We start from the raw sequence: 22,374 nt of genomic DNA on the forward strand, positions 1-22,374 counted from the left end.
GCTCTTTATTTGCTAGGATTTGTTTTCACAGACTCTGGACTCAGTTCAGCTAAGGTTTTCCCCATTGCACCAACATCAAACTGCCGGCCTCTCAAACATTCATTATGCATGCACTCTGCTCCACTCTGCCTAATATCTCATCACTGTTTTACCCTACCTTGTCTTTAATCTAACTATAGTCCCCATAGTACTCCCCATAGTACTCATATAGTACTCATCTAGCCATCTCATGTAGCTGTCTCTGATTTATGAAACGCATGCCTTCATATCAAAAAGTATGTACCCTCCATACAGTGATTGTTGACTGCAGCATATTACATTGTTTTCTTTGAACATCAACATTGTGTTGATTGGGTAAATAACTATTGATGGTTCCAGGTATGAATGGTGGTAATTTTTTTTCTTTAAATCCCCAAATTTATTATATGAGGAATAAGTCAATTTAGAAAAAGTAATGAAATAAGAGATTGTGGGGTTTGTAACTGAGTTACATGATTTTAAAATGCCAAATGGTTCAAAATGAACCCTCTGGTGGTTCTAGTGCATAAGGTAAGGGTCAGATTCAAATGTAACAAAATATCTATACAACTTAAAATGAATTGTTGTTTATTTCTCACAAGCTTGTGCTTATAGTAGCCATTATTGAGGTGTGACAGTAAAGGATCTAAGCTGTTTTTCATAACCCTTGTACATATAAAATATAAACTTGCCATATATTTTATAACTTCTCACTGAGTAATAATTTTATTTCAATAGGCACAGTTAGAGGCAGAGGGCCACACTCCTGTACAGCCATCTGAATTCTTCCCTGGTGATGATTGTTCTTCATCTTTGATCATCATCCTCAAGAATGAAGACATTGCTGAGCATATTTGTGAGGTAATGGTTCTATTGGTGTAAAAAATCACAACAAAACTTAAATAAAAGTTATTAAAGACTCAACTTTCTGCTTTTCAGGTCCCACACTTGCTTGAGCTGAAGAAGTCACGGCATGTGCAGTTTGCTGGAATTGATGAACCAGATGATGTTTTGAATCTCACACATCAGGAACTCTTCATGCAGGGTGGTTTTATAATGTTTGACAGAACAGCGCTGGATGCTCTCAGCCTTTGTATGTGCACTTTTATTGGGCACTAGTTTTCTGTGTTTGGAGTATTTTCATTATTATTAATTTAACTAATTGCTTGAACCTTGAATGAATTTGTAGGTAACATGAAAAAGGTGTCTGAAATCTTGCTAGAGCTAAGCAAAATGGGAAAATGGAAATGGATGTTGCATTACAGAGACAGCCGTCGATTAAAGGAAAATGCAAGGTAAGGACCAGCCCACAAAGAATAACTAAATAAAACTTTCCAGTTTGGTATATCTCAGTTGCACAAGATGAATTTCTTTCTTTTTCACTCTTTGTTTAAAATTTAAGATATTATTTATTTATATAGTCCTTCTAAAAAAAGATAAAATGCAATAATGCACCACAAAATGGCATAAAACATGAAATTAATGAAGAAACATGAGAACAAACAAAAATGGGCACATAGAAGTAGTACTAGTAATATAACACAAACCAGTGAACTAATAGAATTACGGACTCTACCAGAGACCTGGGTGCTTGAGGGTTCTGCACAGTATCTTTGCTATTCCTAGGACTGTACTCTTCTGGACAGAGATCCTGGGTGTTGTTCCTGGAATCTGCTGGAGCAACTTCCCCAGCTTGGGGGTCAATGGACTGAGTTCTCGAATTATTACTGGGACCACTGTTGTGTTCACCTTCTACATCAGGGGTCCGCAACTAAAATAGCAGGAGGTCTACTACAATGGTCTTTGATCATTGGTCAATGGGCTTTGATCATCCAGCAGGGCAAAATGATCAATAAACTGACCTCACAACCCATTTTTCAGTCAGTGGGCTAGTTTCAGTCATTATGCAAAGTACTGTTCATAAGGTTGGGAAAACCTGCAATCACCTGAGACAGAAGAAGTCACTTGGATAAATAAAAACACTGTGTCCAGATAAACAGAATCAACTTTTTGGTACAACATTAAGGTGTAACCACCAAAAAAAAAACCCTCAATATTCAGGAAAATTAAGAACTGCTTTAAACTGTGCAGTAAATATGTTTCACAAACTCAACACAATGCAACTTTAAAAAGACTGGAAGTCAAACAGGCTCTTAACTAGGTCAATCTCAACCACCCTAGGGGGCATGTTCCACTTTGACCTTTTTGATACTTGGCACAGATATTCCTGTATACTATGCCGACCACTTGGTCCCATGTATGCCCTACCTGCTAGCATCTTGCACCTTGCTGTTATGTGCTGGATTTTCTGAAGGGAGTCTTTATACAGCTTGCACATGGGGTTTTACCTGGTGTGGTAGACACCAACCTCTATGGATCTCTATGAGCTTGTTCCAGTGCTGCCACGATTAGTTACTCTGTGCTGTTACTTCTATCTGCTGTTAATACATACATGCAGGGGCCTGTCCTTCCATTATGGTTCTTCTCCTGGCTCCTCTTCTTTCTCAGGTTTGTGCTGCCTGAGGTATTCAACAAGCACACGATTACTTGTGGCTATCTTCCTGATGTACTCATGGATGTTTGTCGTCTCATCCTGGACAGTGGTTCTGACACTCTCTAGCCCTTGGCCTCCTTCCTTTCACTTAGTGTATAGTCTCATTGTGCAACTCTCAATTCATGGTAAGGAGCTTTCTTGTATTGATTCCAGTGACTTCTATTGCCTCCTTTTGCCAGCTTATTATCCCCGCAGGGTATTTGATCACCGGCAGGGCATAGGTGTTAATTGCCTGGCTCTTGTTCATCCCATTCAGCTGACTCCTCAGGACTTGCCTTACTCTCTGCAGTATTTGGTGGTTTGAGCCTTCCTAGCGGCCTCTTTGTGGTTCCCATTAGCCTCGATGATCTCTGTCTGGTCAATGTTTTGTCTCATCTAGATGTTCAATACGCTGGTGTTGATTGTCACTTGATCTGTGAAATTCTAATGTTACCTTGGCCAGTAGTCCATTTCTCGCCAGCATCCTGGGTCCCCAATGCTGGTGCATCGGCTCCCCTGGATGCAGTAGCTTCAACGTGTGACATTGATCGGTTTGGATCCATATGGTTTCATGCCTCATTTCTCCAGTCACCTGGTTGTGGTCGCTTCAGCAGGCGACTACCCTCCTTTTTTTGCACCCAGGCTTGGGACCGTCCTTGGTGGACTTAGATGCACTAGTTTGCCACAGCCAGTAACAGTTCAAGTTTATGAGTTACTGAGCTTACTATATTCCACAGAGCGCTACAGTCGTGAGCCATGCCAGTTGTTTTGATGGCATGCAAAGGGCCAACAACATATTTGGTTGGGATGCAGAATGAAACTGTGCTTTTCAATTTATTTATTTATTTATTTTTAAATACAAGGAAACTGAGACCATATTTCATCAGACAGAATTTGCTCATTTGTATTTTTTTTTTCCTCAGCCATTTGCAACATCTGTTTTCATTTGGAGTCTTAACTTCCTGAACATCAAATTTGTTCCTCTCAAATCCAGGTTGAGTGCAGAGTCAAAGGAAAAGAAACACTTTCTGTACTGGGGCCAGGAGGCTGGAATCCTGGAGGTTTTGCCTTACCATGACTGTGACCAGATGTCAAAAGATCAGCCTGATTATCTCACATGTTTGGTCCGCCAGCAGGTTCAGAAAATATCATCTCGCTTCCTTGTTTTTATAACTGGTGAGACATGAATATACTAATACTTATGTTCACTGTGACATTCACCGAGTGCTGTTGCATTATATGCTTGTTTTGAAGTTGTATTCCGGAGGATTTTATAAATATAGTATTCATTAAGATGCTAAAATGGCCTCAAAAAATGTCCAGGTTAAATGGACAGAAGTCCATTTGTAAAGGAATAACGTAGTGTTCTCTTTTTACAGATACAGCAACAGACGGCGCCTTTGAGAGTAATGGGATCTTGGCAATGACTACGGAGTCTTTCTTAACAAAGCCTTTAAGTGAAATGTTTACAGTGTGACCTAAAAAAAAGTTAGCTGGACGAACTGATGTTTTGCCCATTAAAGGATGTACTCATAAACTCACTCAATGTGAAGAGAACCCAGTAATACACCAGTAATTGCTATTTTACGTGTATTACATTGTTATTCTTCAGTCCCACCAGTTTTTTTCTTCTTTGTTTTTGTATGCAACAATAATTATTGATTATTTTTTTCCCACATTGTTCAAATGTAAACCTAGTTCTCATTCAGTTTATGGATAGAGGTGGCAGTAGTGCCAGTATACCAGCAGCTGTGCTGTGTGTTGATTTTGTATCATATTTTTATTGTAAAGTGTATTGTAAACCTGGTTAACAAGTGAGTTTTACATTGTGACTATTTTATCTTTTTCCTCACACTTCTGGCCTTATACATTTGCAGCACAATCAGCATAGTGTTTGTTTGTTGGGAGTATAACAGTTTGTTGATGGCTTCAGGCAAAAAAGTTGACCAGCTGTTGTTATGCTCTGGGGCTTCAGATGAAGCTAAATTAGGATGTTTTCAAGTGCTATGTTACATATTTATAGTATACACATGTACAGCAGTTTAATGTTATTAGTTAATGCTAAGTAAATTATCTTTAGTTTTGGTTGTATTCTGTACAGCAAACTGACTGAAAATAAAGAGATTTCATCCACAAATCAACTAACATAGTTGATGGTCCTGAGTACCGTATTTTCACGACCATAAGACGCACTGTGCTAAAAGGCGCAGTCTCAGTTATGTGTGCCATTACTGTATTTAACACACACATAAGGCGCACTGGATCATAGGGCGCATACAAGTACCGTATGCGTATTTAAAAATAAAGCGGGAGCAAACCTGAGTTCGGTACCTTACTCACATTTTTATTACCAGTAATCGTCATCATCAACAACACACAAGCATACAAGTGTGCGTATTTAAAAATAAAGCAGGAGCAAAACAAAGTTTGGTACTCACATTTTTATCATCAATCAAACCCATCGAAGTCCTCATCCTCTGTGTCTGAATTGAACAGCTGCGCTAAATCTTCATCAAACATGCCAGGTTCACTTTCTTCACTGTCAGAGTCACTTTCCGTGCCGTGCGGCTCCTCGGAAATGATGCCGGCTTTTGCGAAAGCTCGAACAACAGTGCCAGCAGACATGTTAGCCCAAGCATCTACAATCCATTGGCAAATTGTGGCGTAACTCGCCCGGCGCTGGTTTCCACTCTTGGTTAAATTGTGGTCTCCATCGGTCATCCATCGCTGGATGTGTTTGTCGCCGATGTGTTTGCTGCAGTAGGAGCGGAAGATGGCCAGCTTTTCCTTATAATCCGCTGGAAGTTGCTGCGCTACCGTAGTCCTGGTCCGGATGGAAAAATGGCACCGTTTCATAAAAAGTGAAAGTGAAACTGCTTTTAGCCGAATGGTGACCGTCAAAACGCTTCTCCCGCTCGTTCTTTGCTCGATGATCGCCTTATGTCCGCGGAAACTCAGCTGCGTCTTCTTGACCTGCCGGAGCTTGTTTTCCAGCTTCCTCCACTTGCGAACCATCGATTCATTAATCTTAAATTCTCTCGCCGCTGCTCGATTTCCATGTTCCCCCCGCGTAGCTGATGGCCTTCAGTTTAAACTGTGCTTCGTAAGCGTGTCTCTTTGCCATTTTCAGGGTTGTTAAAACAACGATGTCCTGCATAACGCACATACCTGTTCTTTTATACAGGTATGTGCAATAAAGTCAACGCACACACTTCACCCTTTAGCGTTCTCATGGTGTTCTCTACTACGTCCTCCTTACAACACACAGGGCGCACTGCGCTATAGGGCGCGCCGCACTTTTTGAAGAAAATCTAAGACTTTTAAGTGCGCCTTATGGTCGTGAAAATACGGTACCTACGCTACATTGTGTTTCCCACAGCAATAAGACCCTCGGCACTGTGCTCATGTTGAGGAAGAGTTTGGCCTCTATTTTCCTGTAAACAGAGTCATCTCAAATGAGCAAATGCACTGTCTGTACTAAACATGAATAAAAAATATTTAGTTTTCTAATGAAAATCAACCATTGAACGAATTGCTTTAAAATGTTGGTTTCCCATCTCCACCTTATCATTTCAAACTGTTCCATACATAGTGCAATTTCTTCTATTGTGGATTTTCTACTGCCTTGTTTTCTGTTCAGCCTTGTTCCCAAAAATTAAAACTGACATGAGAGAAAACTGGAAGGTTTGGGTTTATTAATATGTTCTTGATTTGGAAATGTAAGAGTACATGGATGGAGGTATGACTGTTAAACTGAGAGAGGGCCAAACCTAAGGGAAGGGTCTTAAAACAGACAGTAGTGACGGTTGAGGTTGAGTGGTTTCAACAATTTGAAACCTGAGGTTTCAAATTGTTGAATTAAGCGGATGTTGAACAGATCAATCAAAGACTGCACATTTGGTGAAGCAACAACATCAAATTTGTTGAAATATGATTAATTTGCTTGGCTGCTTATCCAGGTGGAGTTCCACAGGCACTGGAGCCTGTTCCAGCCTGAAATACATCAAAACAATCCACCCATTTTCTCTGTTCTCTCCAGCCTTTCCCAGCTGTTAAAAGGTGCTTTGTCCTATGATGAAACCAGGTGCATGGTATTGGCATGGCAGACCCTCCCCAATTCACTACTATTCAACAGGTCTCCCAGCAGGGTGGAAACTGGGAAGCCTGACCTGTCTGGATCACCTTTTTGTAGGAAAACACAATGCGCAAGAGTAAATATAATTATATAATGATAACAGCATGATCATATGCAGTGAAAGGACTCACAATTATAGATGCGAAACAGAATGTATTAAAGTTCTGGAAAGTTGGTCTCCCTTCATATCCCTCATAGTGTCTTAGACCAAAAACTTTTCAAAAGATAACTTTACACAGTGTGTAAGAGGTTATTTTTTTACTGCTGCTACTCAATGAGAGAATATTATTTTTCAAAGTTATGTTGTAACCAGATGATTGCATGCTCTTAGGTCAGTTATTGAGCAGTTGAATTTTGTGCTTTAATGTTGTTATGAGAAGCCAAGCTCCCTAAAGCATAATTAAGGAGAACAGTGGCCTGTCAACAATTAACATTATTCAGTCTTGCAGAACTTATAGCCAGTTTTCAAATGATTTCTATTGGTACAGAACATTTGGGATTGACAAGCGATTAACCAGGCCATAAACACAACAGGAAGGTGTTCACAGTAACAAGTCCCAGAGCTGGTTTCCTGTAGTCTTCTTTATCCCCAGAAGTATTCTTCCCCTTATTTTTTCTTTTGCAAACAGAGAAGGCCCTCTGCTGGCTATTTAAAAAAAATGAGCTGGGTTTAAGGGACTACTGCATTTGCTTCACTTTTCAGAACCAGAAGTTACATAAATGTAGTCTTGGGAGGTTGAAAAGGGGAGCTTTTTGAAGACATTTCACCTCTCATACAAGAGGTTATTCAGTTCTATAAACAAAAGTAGAGAGTCTTAGGGTTTTAACCTCTACTCTGTCTGGAAATACTGTCTTGGTAATACACTGCTTTTTTGATGCAATACAGTGTGCAACAGTTTTATCTAATCTGTCACTGGTACTGCTCCAGTGGTGTCCAGTTCACCTATGCATAAACTACAAGATCCTCTTTCACACTTTCAGTCTTTTATAACCTTGACCTTCCATATTTGTCTGATGTTCTCCATAATTGCTCTCCCCCCAATACACTCAGCTCATCTTCAGCTTCTCTTTTGTCTGTTCCATCTACTTGCCTGACTACCATGGGACTTAAAGCCTTTAGTTACTGCCCCAAAACTCTGCATTTCCACCAGACCTCTAGACCATAGTGTATAGCTGGGCATACACTGTGCGATTTTTTGGCCCATTTTGAGATGATTTTTCAGTCGTGCAACCGTTTTGGGGATCGGCCTGAGTTTTACCTTAATCGTGCATTGTGCATCGTATGGTATATATGGGGTAACGAGAAGCGATTAACACCTCACGACCAACTCCCGATCAGCAGTCGTATGGTCGCAAGAAAATCAAACCTGTTTTAAATCCTGATCACCCCTCGTGAGGGTATCAACGCAACCTCTCACACTGAGTAGCATGGCAGTGCAGTGTGTGATCTGGACACAAGCGATGGAGGCCAAACTTGTAGAACTTTGGCAAGCTCATCCGAGCCTTTTCGATGTGGCTTCACAAAATTAAAACAATCACAACAACTGTGAAAACACTTGGATGGACATTGCTGCTCAATTGCAGCTGCCTGGTCAATGTTTTTCATTAGCAATTTAGCAAAGTTGATGGTGGTGTGTGTGTGTGTGTCTGTGTGAGTGAAAGACAGAGAGGGAGAGAGAGGGAGATCAAAAGACAGATTTTGTGTTATAAGCTTAATGTTATCACTTCACTTAATGGACGCACAGTGTGAGCACTCAGGTCACATCAGAGCATTGGGCCGTATAGTGTGAGACCATGCATCGTGACCTACAAACTTCTAACCCCTGCAATTCAATCATACAGTCTGAGCAGGAGCTGAATAATGCGACTGAAAAAAATCGCACAGTGTATGCCCAGCTTAAGCTATCCAATGAAATGAAGCAAACAATGTCTAGATGCATGCTCAACTATCTAGGTAAGAAAATCCCAAGTAAGGAAGTCGTTTGCTCCAGGCAATCCAGGAGTAAAGGACAACTGCTGCTTAAATGAAAACCTTTAGTGATCCCCAATGTCAGGAGCATCCGAACAGATGAGAAACATTTTCTTTAAACACAATGTCTCTGTGCCATTCAAACCCCAAAAAGTACTACGGCAAAAAAGTTGCTTCACGTCAAGGATTGGATCCCCCAGAACAGACAAAGTAATATAGTGTACATAGTGAAGAGCCACAGTGAAGTGAACCAAACAACCAGATGGCACAACACAAACCAGCTACCTGAACAGGCCAGGACTTTTTACACCTATAGATCAGTGGCAACTCTTTCTAGGCTGAGATGTACACTGGCAACACTGGTCTTGAGTGGGGAGACAAGCAGGCCATTCATGTAAAAAGGGAGTGACTACGGGAACAGATCAGAGGTACAATTTTTCACGATCTTACACCCTTTCTCCGACTCTCTGTGAATGGTACTCAAGGCCATTGATCAGTGGTGATAACCATTTGCATATGAATGATCATCAAACTGACCTCACAACCATCATTAATCACTGGGGCTAGCTTCAGTCATTATGCAAATGTAATGTTAAAAGGTTTGGGAAATCTGCAGTCAGCTGAGACTTAAGACATTCCTTGGAGGAGTGACAAAGCGTTTCTCCCTCTGAAAACACAAAGTCGAGGTGAAGAGAATCAACTTTCTGGAATCCAATCAAATAACCATTCACAAAGGTAGGTAAGTGACTCTCAGGACAGGACAGTCAAGGGCTAAATACCGAAGACTCTCCAACGGTTAAGAAGAAGCTTCTTGAATAAAATGGCGAAACGTCTTTGAGAAGCTAGAGAAGTCCAGTTGACTTATTTCCAGCATTCAAGACTTCTGGATTGACTGAGAACCTCCACAGACACATTTGACATTTCCAGCATTCGCCACAACTAATAAGCTTCACCATCACCAAATCTACAACCAGTTTTGAGACCCATGATAGAATTTGGGACTTTGGATTAAACAGCCAACTACAGCACCATTTTCACAGAACCAAGAAAGATTTTTTTTCAAGAATGATCCTTAAGGGATCCAGTAACTTAGGAGAATCATTGTAGAGGTGCACTGAAGCTTTTCTGGTGGGCACATGGTGACCAGACACATTGACACTGGCTTTCCTTTGATGTGACTGTCAGTTTGTTACACGAGTCTGGAAATATATGGACATGAAGTGAAATTCGACTGGTTAATAAAGGTCTACAGCTGCAAGGCGGTGATCATTTTTAATAATCCAGCACCACCCAGTGTGGGGAATTAAACCTGCAGGCAAACCACGCTCTATTTCTCACACAAACTCATATGGTAAAGTTTACGGTAGCTTTCCAAATTTAAGAGTCATCTAGAATTAGCTTTAGTCTGATAAAACGAATTTTAAAAAGCCACCCTGCCAATTTGGATTTTTTTCTCAGACACTGGGTATATTTTTCTTGAAATATTCTACTTTTTACTTGGGCCGGGAGTGAGAAACAGTTACTTCGGCGTCACTCGGCGGTGAGAAGCTAAAAGCGAAACTGACTGCTGGCGTGCCCTCAAAGTTGTGAATGTTCCTGCAGCGTCAAAAAACGCGCATAGCTCAGTTTAGTTGAGTCATGGCTCTAATTTAAAGCCACGTTTCATCTACGGTATCCAGTTTACATTCACTAGCCAAACTAGTAACCAGCCCCAGCCTGAGTAAAATGTAGCTTCCTGTAAAACCCACAGAGCTCCTGCGCCTGTGCAGACAGTCGACGATCCGCTCGAACTCCGCAGAGCCGTGTAGGCGGAGGCTCACTGGCGCGCATGCGCGGACTAGATTCCGGGGATGGGTCTATCGATGGAAACAAGATGGCGACTCTGGCAAAAGCGCCAATATATTTACTGAAGTAGATGTCCATATTTAACCGTGGTAGTGGGTTTTCCCAAGCCCTTCGGGGCATTCCGCGAAACATGACGAGCGGGAGCATGTTTTCCAAGAGGAATTGACCGGGATTAATATCGTAACAAAGTCAGCGAGATGTGCGAGAGCTATGCCCGCTCGCTGCTGCGTGTCTCGGTGGCGCAGATCTGCCAGGCTCTGGGCTGGGATGCGGTTCAGCTCACTGCGTGTGATCTGCTGTCCGATGTGCTGCATCGGTACATCCAGCAGTTGGCTCGGGTCTGTCATCGATACTCTGAGTTGTGTAAGTGCTTTGTTTGGTTCTCTTATTACTTTTTTAGCCTGTAAACTCAAAGTAGTCGATCACGTTGTTGTTAACTGACTCTGCAGCTGGCGCCCCCTAGCAAGCAGTTAATATGTCAGAAAGTACAGTAGGAACACAGCAAAGCGACTTCCCCTGTATTGTTATTATTGGGGCTATGCTGCTTTGCATCTGTTTTCAGTGTTAAAAGTAGCCGATCTCACGAGTATTGGTTACTTAACTGCTGTATAATCTATAAAATAACGTCGCGTGCCGACTGTAAACCTGTTGAGCATCACTTCTTGTGTGTGCAGAGTGAGTGCTGTGGTTTAATGACAACATTTTTGATCCATTTCAGATGGAAGAACAGATCCAGTCCTGGACGATGTCAGCCAGGCTTTCAGACTGCTAGGAGTGAGTCTGAGTGAACTGGAGGACTATGTCAACAACCTAGAGCCTGTGCCCTTCAGCCACCAAACACCGCTCTACCCTGTTAGCAAAAACAATGTCCTGCAGTTTCCCCAACCTGGAGTTCGAGATGCAGAGGAAAGGAAAGATTACATTCCAGAGTATATGCCACCTCTGGTCTCCTTACAAGAAGGTCAGTATAATAACTTGTATAGTATTAGCTATATGACCATTACTTTTTAGTGTGCACAGGCTGAAAGTTGATAGCAAAGTGGAATCAAGTCCTCTCTAAATCCTATGCAAATAATATAGCATTATAATTAAGTTTATTGCAGGGTTGTTACATTAGACTGTGATGTAACACAGCAGATTCGTAAAATAATCTTTTACGAATCATCTTTTTACTTTGTAGACATTTTATTGTGTTGTAAATTTTATTTTAAGTTGCTAAAAATAAGTGTAAATGCATCAATTCACACAAAGTGAAATACTTTTTTAAATACCCAAATATATTTAAAGTCAAAAGTTCAAACTAAAATCACACGTTTATGTTGTAAATGTCATGTTGTGATTGTCAAAGTTCTTAGTTCTGTTTTTTATCTTCTTTACTCTAGAAGAAGAGGAGGAAGAGGTCCCCCCTGATATGGGTACTTCAGCTGAAGCTATGCAGGTGGCACTGGAAGAGGATGAGGAGGAAATAGATGAAGATGAAACAGTCAACGATGAAAATCATCCACTAAAGAGGCACCTGGATAGTCCTGATGCAGCTATGGGCATGATGCCTACCTCCAAGAGGCCTCGGATGTACCCTGGCCTCAGCCCAGAGTGGGGTCTTGAGCCCAGGGAGCCTCTTACGTCTCTCAACCCTCAACGTGTTAGTCCAGGCATTCTACCTTCTCATGACAGCCTGGACCCCCTGTCACCTGAAATGCCATCTGGTACCCTGCCTTCTTTTAGACCTCAGCCCGTAATACCAAAACACTCTGATCAGAAGGCCCTCACTGCTCCAGCAAGAAAGCCTAAGGTGTCTTCCCCTGGCAGACAAAGGACTAAGTCTCCTAAAGGGGTTATTCCTGTTCCGGTGGTTGGCAGTCCCATAAATTCACCAAAACCATCTAAGGAAAAGAAAAAGTCTCCAGGCAAGACAAAGAGTCCTAAAAGTCCCAAGAGCCCTAAAATGGCCTCAGCTAAAGCCCCCCAACCTCAGAGCAAACCAGATGTTATGCAAAAGTTACCGTTGTCCACACCGAGTGAGAGCATGGGCAAAGACAATATTCATTTGCGTCAGAACATAGAAGAAAGGGAGCTAACTGCAGGCCCTTTCAAGAAATTAGAGCCAGATAATAGAGCAATTGAGGATTCGATTGACGCTGTGATAGCTAGAGCATGTGCTGAACGGAAACCCGATCCATTCGCGTTCTCCTCGGGCTCTGATTCGGATAGCAATGGATTCTCCAGTCCCAGGAGACTGACTATTATGGAGCCGTCTACACCTAAAGGCCCAATTGGTGCCGGCATCTTGTTAAAAGACACGTCAACACCACTTCACCCTCTGCCACACATAGGCCTGGGGAATTGGACGATGGATGATTCAATCAACGAGGTGATTCGAAAGGCCAACCAGGGGGGGCCATCTGCCCCCGCTGTACCCCAACCGGCAGCAGATTACGTGTCATCCGGATCGGCTTCACCACCTACCCCTGAACCACTCCTCAAGGTGTTTGAGGAGAAAAATAAGATTGTGTCATCAGTAGATGTCAAGAAGAAGCTAAAGAAGGAGCTTAAAACTAAGATGAAGAAGAAGGAGAAAGACAAGCCGAAAGATAAAGACAGGGAAAAAGATAAGAGTAAGCTAAAAGAGAAGAATAAGGACAAGAACAGGGATAAAAACAAGGAGTTTTCTAAAGATGGGAAGATGCCCTGGAAGGAGTTTGGGGTAAAGGACGAGGAACTTTTTGTTCCACGAGACTTCCCCCTGGCTGAGGGCTCAATCAAGATGAAGTCAAGAGATGGGGACAGCTCTAAAAAGGAGAAGGAGAAACATAAAGACAAAAAGAAGGATAAAGAAAAAAGTAAAAAGGACAAGGATAAGAAGGACAAGGGGAAAGATAAGAGCAAGGACGACAAGCAGAAACAATCTACATTATCCCCCTTTGGTCTGGGTGATGTCCCGCCACTGTTTAGCCCGCATACCTGTCTGCGCGTGCCCTCAATGCTGCCTCCTTTGGCCCCAATCCTCCAGGAGAAGGAAATAAAAACCAAGGAGAAGGACAAAAAGAAAGACAAGAAAGAGAAGAAGAAAAAGAAGGACAAGGAGAAAGACAAGGAGCGGGAAAAGGCCAAAGAAAAAGAAAGGGAAAAAGAGGATAAGAGGAAGGAAAAGGAGAGGGAAAAGGAGAAACGAGAAAAGGAAAAAGAGAAAGAGAAGGAGAGAATTCGACTGGAAAAGGTCAGTTTGTATTTACGTCTAGCATACCTTTTGTTTATTGTTTTTTGATTTTTCTGTATGTTGGCGCCACAAATATTTCTATTATCCTTTGTGTCTCTTTAGGTCAAAATAGACACTCCAGCACCTTTACCGTCTCCGGTCATTCCCAGACTGACGCTCAGGGTGGGAGCAGGTCAAGACAAAATGTAAGTACTGATTAAAGCTTTCTAGTGCTACCTCTGATAATGTGTTTTTATGTCACACAAAGAGTCTTTACAGTTGACGGCCGGTATTCATGGGGGTTAGGGTCCACAACTGCCCGTGAATAGCTGAAATCCATGAATACTTCAAATCCTTTCTAAAAACGTTTATAACTGCCAATTTTATTAGTTAAAACACCAAGTATACCTTAAACTATCATCCTAAAACACTTCATTTCAAAGTCATCTTACAACGAGTCTTTTATGAAGGTCTCAGGCATTTCGCAGCCGCTTCCGTGTCTGGCGATGCAGATTTCCCCATGCAGAGAAATATACTCTTTTTTTTTTTTTTTTCATTCATAAAAAATGTATTTAGTCACGAAAATAATTGAATAATAATAATAATAAATGAGAAATATTTTAAATACGCTCTACAGAAAAAAATCCATGAATAGGTAAATTCTCTGGGAATATTTGGGAGTTACTTTCCGCAAAACAATCTGTGCAAACTGAACCGCGGATAGGCCTGTGTTGACTGTACTTCTTGACCTATGAAATCTTACTTTTTCTGGCCTCAGTGCTTTTTGGTACTGCCTGAAAGGTATCTGTTAAAGATCTATTCATGTTTTTTGTCCATTGTCTCATTTTTGATTATATAAATTCTGTTTGATGAAGTTTTATCAGCTGGGTGGGTGGGCCGCTGTGCTCACAGCTGCAGCTGTTTACCTTTGATGATCACATTGAGTTAATTAATTTAGTTCTACCTTAAAGAAGACTCTTATAAAAAGAGACAGTATGAACAGAAGACATCTCTAACTTGTAACTCTCTATCAACAGTGTCATCAGCAAAGTGGTTCCAAATTCAGAGCCCAGCACGCCAGCACCCAAGACCCCTGCTACCAAGTCAGGACCTGGCAATCGCCCTCGGACACCGCCGCCACCACCAATGCTGCCGCCAGTCATACCCACGCTTCCACCAGCTCCCTCGCCCCTTCCACCTGCTCCACCCCCATCATCGTCTTTAATTTCCCCGCCCCCTATACTCCCTCCTGCCGCCTCCGTCAAAACACCGGTCCGCAGCGTGGTAACTGAGACCGTCAGTACTTACGTGGTAAGTGCCCAGGATAAAAATATTTGTGCATTTAAGAGCTTTAGCTTCACCAGTCTTTGTTTAGTGTCCATGACATGCACATTAACAAGAACAGTCTGAAATTACATACCTGAATATCAGGCTGCAAAATCTATATATGAATTGAATCCCTGGATCCAGCTCATGAAAGTTTCTTAACCCTTGTGTGGTGTTCATATTTTTGTTACTCAGCCAGTGTTCATGGGTCTGGTGGACCCGCTAGAGTTTTGGCTTTTGAAATTAACACTATCAAACAATTTTATGTTAAATTACTGAACAGATGTTTACTTCATCCCAATTACAAACCATATGAACAGCAAACATGGTTAATTTTTTCCCTTTACCTTTGTTAGAGCATATTTATGAATTAATGTGCTTCTCGTTTTTTGTTTTTCTATAAAATGTTATAAAAAAATCAGTTATAATCAAGTGGAGTGAGTGGAAAGACACAACACATTTACACGTGAAGCAATATGTTTCACAACTAAATGGGATCAGCTGCTCATCAATGGTGACATTAGGCCCAGGGTTGTAAAACAGGGGGAGGTGGTGCACACACTTATCCCACACTGTCCTGATGGCAGCTAGCTTGTCTCTCTGCCGTCGAGCTGGTCTGTCATCTCGGTTATCAAAACGGATAATCCTGGAAATTTTGTGGAAGTTTTCCAGAGACACTGATGCACGGAAAGGTTCGTGCCGGTTTCTGCATCCCACAGGGATTCTGTCGATTCCCCTTTGGACCTGAAAACTCCTGCAAGGATAAGAACCCCAAAGTAGGCCTTTGGGGTTCTTAGATGAATTTGGTCCATCTCCTTCCACCTCTCTCCAAAAACACACCTTCCTTCTAGATTACTGCAATCCAGAATAATTTTCTGGATGGAATCTGGGATGAAAAGCTCAAATGAAGACTTGATGTCCTGCACATGAGTAACTGTCAGCCGTGTTGGCCCTGGCTTATCACAGTAACAGCTCTGCATTTCTTGGGCAAGAAGACCATCCAATTTCACCAGTTATTGACATCCATATTTCTTCACTTGCTGACTGGTGGGCTTGTTCTGGTCCTGGAGCTGGCTGCAGATGGGGTACTCGTCTTCGTTTTGTTACTAAATGGTGCTCAACCTCATCCTCTTCTTCAAAGTCACTGTCAGACTCTGAATTTTCAGAAATGTGAAATATTCTGAAACCTCTTTGTCAACATCATCATCCGAAGCCCCTCTTCCAAAATCAATTGGATGGCCCTCGCAGCAGATAATCTTTTGCCATCTTGATCAGTTGTGATAAAGAACCACACTGGCAAAGTCTTATTTATAGTATTATGCCCCTAATTAGCAGGAGGGACAGGGAATGAGAAAATAAAATTTGGATCCCTCAAGAAAGAGGGTAAAATGTGTGGGAATGTAAGAGCAGACAACAATGTTGCAACTTTGTGCGGGAGCAGGAGGGGAAGAAAACACTATCAGCAGCACCAGAAAGGAGCAAGACAGAGTGTGGGAACACAGGACCTTCACTTTCAACACTTTTATTAGACTTGGGTCCAGTGGACCCGAACACCTTGTATGTAATGTAAATGTGTGGGGGGAGGTACAGTATGAGGTCATTGAAAATTAGTTCGGATTTATGTTCTTCACAGAAAATAAGCCAAAGCCAATGAATTTCAGGTTGAAAAAATAATTAATTGTTTCATTTTTCTTTTGAAAAAAAGTGAAAACGGGTCTCACAGACCCGAACACCATACAAGGGTTAAGAGTATAAAGATGTTGCTCCTGTTTTGGTTTTTGTTTTTTCAGTTTGATCTTGAAATATTAAAGAGGGCTTTAAAAATATTTTATGGACTCCACAAGCTCTAAAAGCTCTTCTAATGTTACCTAAGCACCGTCTGTTGTTTTCATGAATCTGTCTTTTTGATGAACCCCACTAACCAGACACACATCCTCCTTGGCAAAGGTAGTTACACTCAAGATAAAACAGACTGTTGGGTTATTCAGCGTTTTGGGGGGATTTTTTTCATTATCTGTTTGTGTCATAACTATATTTTTTTTTCATTTGATTGCCTTTGACATGTCACTAAAGTTTTCTCCTGTGTGTAACAATCAAGATTCGAGATGAGTGGGGAAACCAGATCTGGATTTGCCCTGGATGTAACAAACCTGATGATGGCAGTCCCATGATAGGATGTGATGGCTGTGACGACTGGTATCACTGGTAAGAGCTTTACAACCCTGTATTTTCATGACAAGGATGGGTGCTTGTACTAATTCTTAATCTGCTCTTCCACTTCTGGGTTCTTATTTGCATTTTTAATGCATTTATATGTAATTCACTCTTGTCACTTTGGTTAATCTGGGGAAATGTGGTTTCTGGGCGTCCGTAATGGGACCTTTTGATAAAAAAATATCAGCACAGCCCCATTAAAAATCTGTCAAATACTGTGTATGATTTACAGCAGCTGATTAAAGGTATTTGTATGACTGAGACATAGTGTGTTTGGGATCGTAAAAAACAGAAAAAGTTGTTGCTGCTGTTGAATCATTCGTCCTGCTGCTAACATTCCTCAGAGGTTATGATCCATGTTGACACGATAGCATAACACAGTTGCCTCAGATTTGTCTCCCAACAGATTTATCTCCCCACCACATCCCAATGGTGCTCTATTAGATTTAGATCTGGTGTCTGTGGAGGTCATTTGAGTACAGTGAACTCACTGTCATATTCAAGAAACCAGTTTGAGATGATTTGAGCTTTGTGACATGACACGTTATCCTGCTGGAAGCTAAAAGCCGTCTGGCCATTCTCCTCAGATCTCGAGCACCAGAGAACTCCCACTCATATTTTCTTCTTTTTTTTTGGACCACTCTCTGTAAACCCTAGAGATGCTTGTGTAGGAAAATCCCAGTAGATCTACATTTTCTGAAATACTCAGACCAGCTCATCAGTCACCAAAAAACACGCCACATTCAAAGCCACTAAAATCAGCATTCGGGTGCTCCATTTGAACTTCAGCAGGTCATCTTAACAATGTCTACATGCCTTAATGCAATGAGTCGCAGCTACCTGATTGGCCGATTAGAAATTTGTGCTAATGAGTAGTTGAATAGGTAGTTGAATGCGTATGTAATTAATGGGCCTGGGTCCACATTACAGTAGGGGGAAAGTTGTTTCTGTGTTTGTATCATCTGTTTTTGATTTGTGAAAATCCAGGAAATTGTGCTAAATGCTAACGGTACATTTATAATCATACAAAATAACAGAAGCACTGTATCTTTCATGTCAACTGATAATTCGAGATCAATTTTTTTCAGACATATGAAACACATAATCAGTCTGAATATGTTTGTCAGTGAGCTGCTGATTTTTTTTTGTAATTTAAATGCATCTTTTATTATCAAAAAGTACAACAATGACTGAATGACCTGATTTCCAGTAATGAATGGCATCCCCTCACATCTCCTTGGGAAGTCTGTAGGTGGTTGAATTTATTAAATGCCAGAAACCTGACAGGATGAGGCCTAAATAAACAATATGTGTGTTCCTTTTAATTTGACATCAGTGTCAAACATAATGTCTTCTAACCAAATGGGGCTAAAGCCTCATAGGAATATGACTGCATTCTCACCATTTCCTCACTAACCTCAACTCTCTTCTTCTGTAATGTCCTTAGGCTTTGTGTTGGGGTCGTCACAGCGCCCCCTGAGGACCAGCAGTGGTTCTGCGTTAAATGTTCCAGCAAGAAGAAAGATAAAAAACACAAGAAAAGGAAACACAAACCGCATTGAGACTATGCAAAAGCACATTTTGGACTGTTTTGGACTAAAGCCATCAATGAACACTCATGGCACTGCTGTAAAATTTAAAAAAAAAGCTAAAGAAAGCTAAAATTATGGCTGATGCAAACTTCTGAGGATTTTTTTAAAGATGTCAGCCACGATTCATTGTGAGTTGGTAAGAGGATAAAAAAAAAAAGGATTCAACCAGCACATAATCAGCCTTAGTTCTCATGTGGTCCCCCCCTTTTTTTTGCCTATAAATTGTTTATTTGTTGCTTTTGGTTGTCCAATCTTGGAGATCTTGTCTGTGTAAGGAGACCATGGCAGTTTCTGTCAAATCAGAGTTAAAATTTCTCAACAAAGTGGAAGAAAGAAGAACAGCTGTTGTCTTTTTTTCTGTTTTCCCTCATGTTGCCAAGAAATGGCATGACCTTTGTGTCAAGCCTTTCTTCCAATTTTCTGCAGTATCACTGAAATGTCATGTATATAAATGATTGCATCAGGCATGTATAAATGTGTAAATACCAACTTCCAAGCCAAGTGCATTTTGTTCTTAGGATTATTGACTCAAAAATCCATTTTCAGATATTGCTTTTTAAATCTACTGATTTTTCTGTAATTTCTGTACATTTTTTTTAAATTTAAAGTTTGTATTTTTATTTCCCCCCCCCCCTTTCCCTTCATATGGAGTAGTCCTGGAGTTATACTGTAGCTGTGCTTGTAATGTAATTAATTTCACTGAGATTTGAATATTAAAGATGAATGGTCTGTGTACTCACAGACTTTAACATGTCAATCTCATTACCATCAAAACTTTACCCAACTCACCTGTCCAACCCATCCATGCATCCTTGATTTTTTTTTTTTTTGTTCGACGAGTGCACGCTTTCAATTGTTTTGGGGTTGTTTTTTTTGCATTGGCTTTATAAGAAATAGATTGGAAATATTTTATCAAACCCAGTTTCGTATGTTGAATTTTGTCCGTGTTAATTCACTAATCCAGGATCCTCCCTTGCAGCTGTGTTACTGTTACCGTTACACTGAACACTGAAGGTCACCTGAGCGATTTTGTGTGGATCAGTTTGTCTGCTACAAATGGGGATATTTGTAGACTTGCTGCCTTTCCTCGAATGACCACACGGTGTCAATCTTCGTGCACAGAAACCGGCGCCCTGCTCATAAGGCGTGGACGACGAGACAGCCTCGTGCAAACCGTGTTCCACCACATCATAAATGTAAAAAAGCTATAACTGCTCTCTTAGGTAATGCATTTGGGATCTTCTCAAACATGCCTTGAAAGGAAATCATCTCTAAAAGCACTGTCCCTTGTAAGACACCCTATAAATGACAGTAACATTTACAGCCATTCAGAAGCTATTAAGGTGGGTTTCTGTAGGGGGGGGGGGCAGGTAGTAAAACATCCTTTGCAGAATTATCATTGGATGGTAATTTTAGAACGTGGGCTCTGCTTGTCTTGTGTCACTTTTTCCATTCTTTGAAATTAAACGGTGCAATGAAGCCTCTGAAGGAGGAGGAAACATATGTAGCAGAAGCGGATTACCAGTCATCAATGACTTTATATACTGAGATGTGAAACATCTTCATACGTATCTGCTGTAATGTGCTTCTGCATCATATATTTCTGGGAACAAGCAATACCAGTGCTGTCCTTGGCATTTTGGTGCACAGGTCATATTTTACAGAAAAGTAATAGTATATGAAAACCTTTGAAAGGGCGTAGAGAAATTCTGAGGTCTGAGTTCAGTGAGTTTTAAAAAAAATTTATTCAGCATTGTGCTGGCAGTTGGCTAATGAAGGCTGTGTTTTTGAGGTGGATACCCCAGCATTTCTGTTTAGCATCTGCGATTTATTCATAGACTGAATATTTCAGTTCAGTCCTAATTTAAGTGAAGAAGAAAGTGCTACACACATTAGAAGAGCATCTCTGAACACACAACAAGTAAAAACTTGAAGCACGTGATCTACAGCAGCACAAGACCACATTGGGTCCCACTCCTGTCAGCTAAAAACAGGAAACTGAGGCTACAATTCACACAGACCATGAGCATTGGTCATCTAGTCTGATGACTCTCAACTTCTGCTGCAAACATGAAACTATGGATCCATCCCACCTTGTATCAATGGTTGAGGCTGATGGTGGTGTAATAGAGAGGGGGATGTTTTTTTAGTACACCCATCACTCCTTAGTTCCCACTGAACATTGTTTAAATGCTTACCTGACAACTGTTGCTGACCATATCCATCCCTTTATGACCAAAATGTACCCATCTGCAGATTGCTCATTCCTGCAAATTATTCCTGCAAATGAAGCTTTGTACACTGTACTCAAACAGCGTATAAATCTTTAAATCCTTGATGTTTTGTCCTCCTACTTATCCACTCCTTTCTCTTTCTTGTTTACTCCCAAATTTGGAAATCTACTCAACATCTTCCGATAACATAGAATGAAAGAGGAAGTGGAAAAAATGATGCGTGACAGAAGAAAAGGGAAGTAAAATTACTTCTGTCCATGCAAAATAAGCTGACATTTCAATGTGGTATGGCGTTTTTAATCACACCAGGCGCGTCCAGTCATGCAGGTCATTGTGGGAGGAGAACTGATGTGTGCTAAATCTGTAAAATCAAAGTAGTCAAACTGAAAAAAAAATAAAAAGTGATTGTTGAGATGGAAAAATCAAAAGATCAGACTGTATATGAATAGGAATTTCATTAACAGTGTCTGCCTTCAGCCTGTTGGTGCTAAAACGTCAACTCCACTCAGGTTTTGAGTGTCTCTTTCCCTCATCAAGATGGTGTCAGGTCTCTTGCTGTCAGTGCCTGTTGCTAGCATCTGTTGGATCATAAATTTTATTGCCCAGTGCCTGCAAACACAGAATTTTGCTATTAAAAAAAGGCCTAAATCTCTATTTCTTATTATTAGATATTAAAATTTTTAACCGTGGTGAATAGGTAACAAACAAGTTATGATGCCGGGGGGGGGAAGCTGTGCCCGCTTGTAACCGTTTGAAAATTTGAGTGTCAAGTGTGACTTTAAAGTCATGCTGCCAGCGTGTGGTGTTTGCACTCGAGCAGTGTTCACCGAGCTGTGACAGTTTCAGTTTTAACCTGCAAAAACACAGACAGAATTTGTCTGTGCAAATGGTCCCGAGGGAGGCCAAAAGTGGCAAAAGAAGAAGAAAAAAAAATGAAAGTTGAGGTTGCTTTCACTGTTCAGGCCACCTGCAGTGCTTTCACCATGTGCTGTTATTCAACTTAGTACATGTCAGGCATGAATGCATTTTGTTTTTCAGCCGCAAAATGCACTGAAACCCAATAACGCTCCCTTTCAGAGCAATACTCCTTGTTTCATATATCATTCCCATGCCATATTACTACACCTCTGTCACCTCTTTTCAGTTGTCAGCGATTAGCACGCAGGCGTTATCGTACTGTACGCTTACTGTAGGTGTTCATAGCAGAGCAGCAAGAAAATCTTTCAGTTATCCTCGTGCTCGGCGGCTCTGACTAGTCACGCTAAGCAGCATGGCATCATAAAGGCCTGGATTTCAGCACAAGTGTTTAAAA

The 22,374-nt window shown here is 41.2% G+C and overlaps 2 protein-coding genes across 4 annotated transcripts in view; both read left to right on the plus strand.

Annotated features, from left to right (window-relative positions):
* tasor2 (transcription activation suppressor family member 2) overlaps positions 1–4,700 on the plus strand; it is a 31,585-nt gene extending 26,885 nt beyond the window's left edge. For all 3 annotated transcript variants that reach the window (XM_026175456.1, XM_026175457.1, XM_026175458.1), the window contains exons 18-22: positions 757–879; positions 958–1,111; positions 1,208–1,313; positions 3,546–3,727; positions 3,931–4,700. In XM_026175456.1, the coding sequence (XP_026031241.1) occupies positions 757–879; positions 958–1,111; positions 1,208–1,313; positions 3,546–3,727; positions 3,931–4,028 (663 nt within the window). In that variant the 3' untranslated portion in view covers positions 4,029–4,700. The remainder of the gene's footprint in view (positions 1–756; positions 880–957; positions 1,112–1,207; positions 1,314–3,545; positions 3,728–3,930) is intronic.
* Positions 4,701–10,414: 5,714 nt separating this feature from the next.
* Positions 10,415–19,585, plus strand: taf3 (TAF3 RNA polymerase II, TATA box binding protein (TBP)-associated facto). The gene is made up of 7 exons (XM_026175459.1): positions 10,415–10,863; positions 11,219–11,461; positions 11,883–13,717; positions 13,820–13,902; positions 14,734–15,007; positions 17,121–17,227; positions 18,684–19,585. The coding sequence occupies exons 1-7, from the start codon at positions 10,698–10,700 to the stop codon at positions 18,796–18,798; spliced, it is 2,823 nt and encodes a 940-aa protein (XP_026031244.1). The 5' UTR covers positions 10,415–10,697; the 3' UTR covers positions 18,799–19,585.
* The last annotated feature ends 2,789 nt before the right edge of the window (positions 19,586–22,374 follow it).

This window comes from Astatotilapia calliptera, chromosome 7 (assembly GCF_900246225.1).
Source record: "Astatotilapia calliptera chromosome 7, fAstCal1.2, whole genome shotgun sequence".
NCBI lineage: Eukaryota > Metazoa > Chordata > Actinopteri > Cichliformes > Cichlidae > Astatotilapia > Astatotilapia calliptera.

Coding starts and splice junctions, on each gene's coding strand:
- taf3 (XM_026175459.1), top strand. CDS start 10,698: ATGTGCGAGAGCTATGCCCGCTCGCTGCTGCGTGTCTCGGTGGCGCAG. Junction 11,462..11,882: donor TCTGGTCTCCTTACAAGAAG/GTCAGTATAATA, acceptor TCTTTACTCTAG/AAGAAGAGGAGGAAGAGGTC. Junction 13,903..14,733: donor GGAGCAGGTCAAGACAAAAT/GTAAGTACTGAT, acceptor CTCTATCAACAG/TGTCATCAGCAAAGTGGTTC.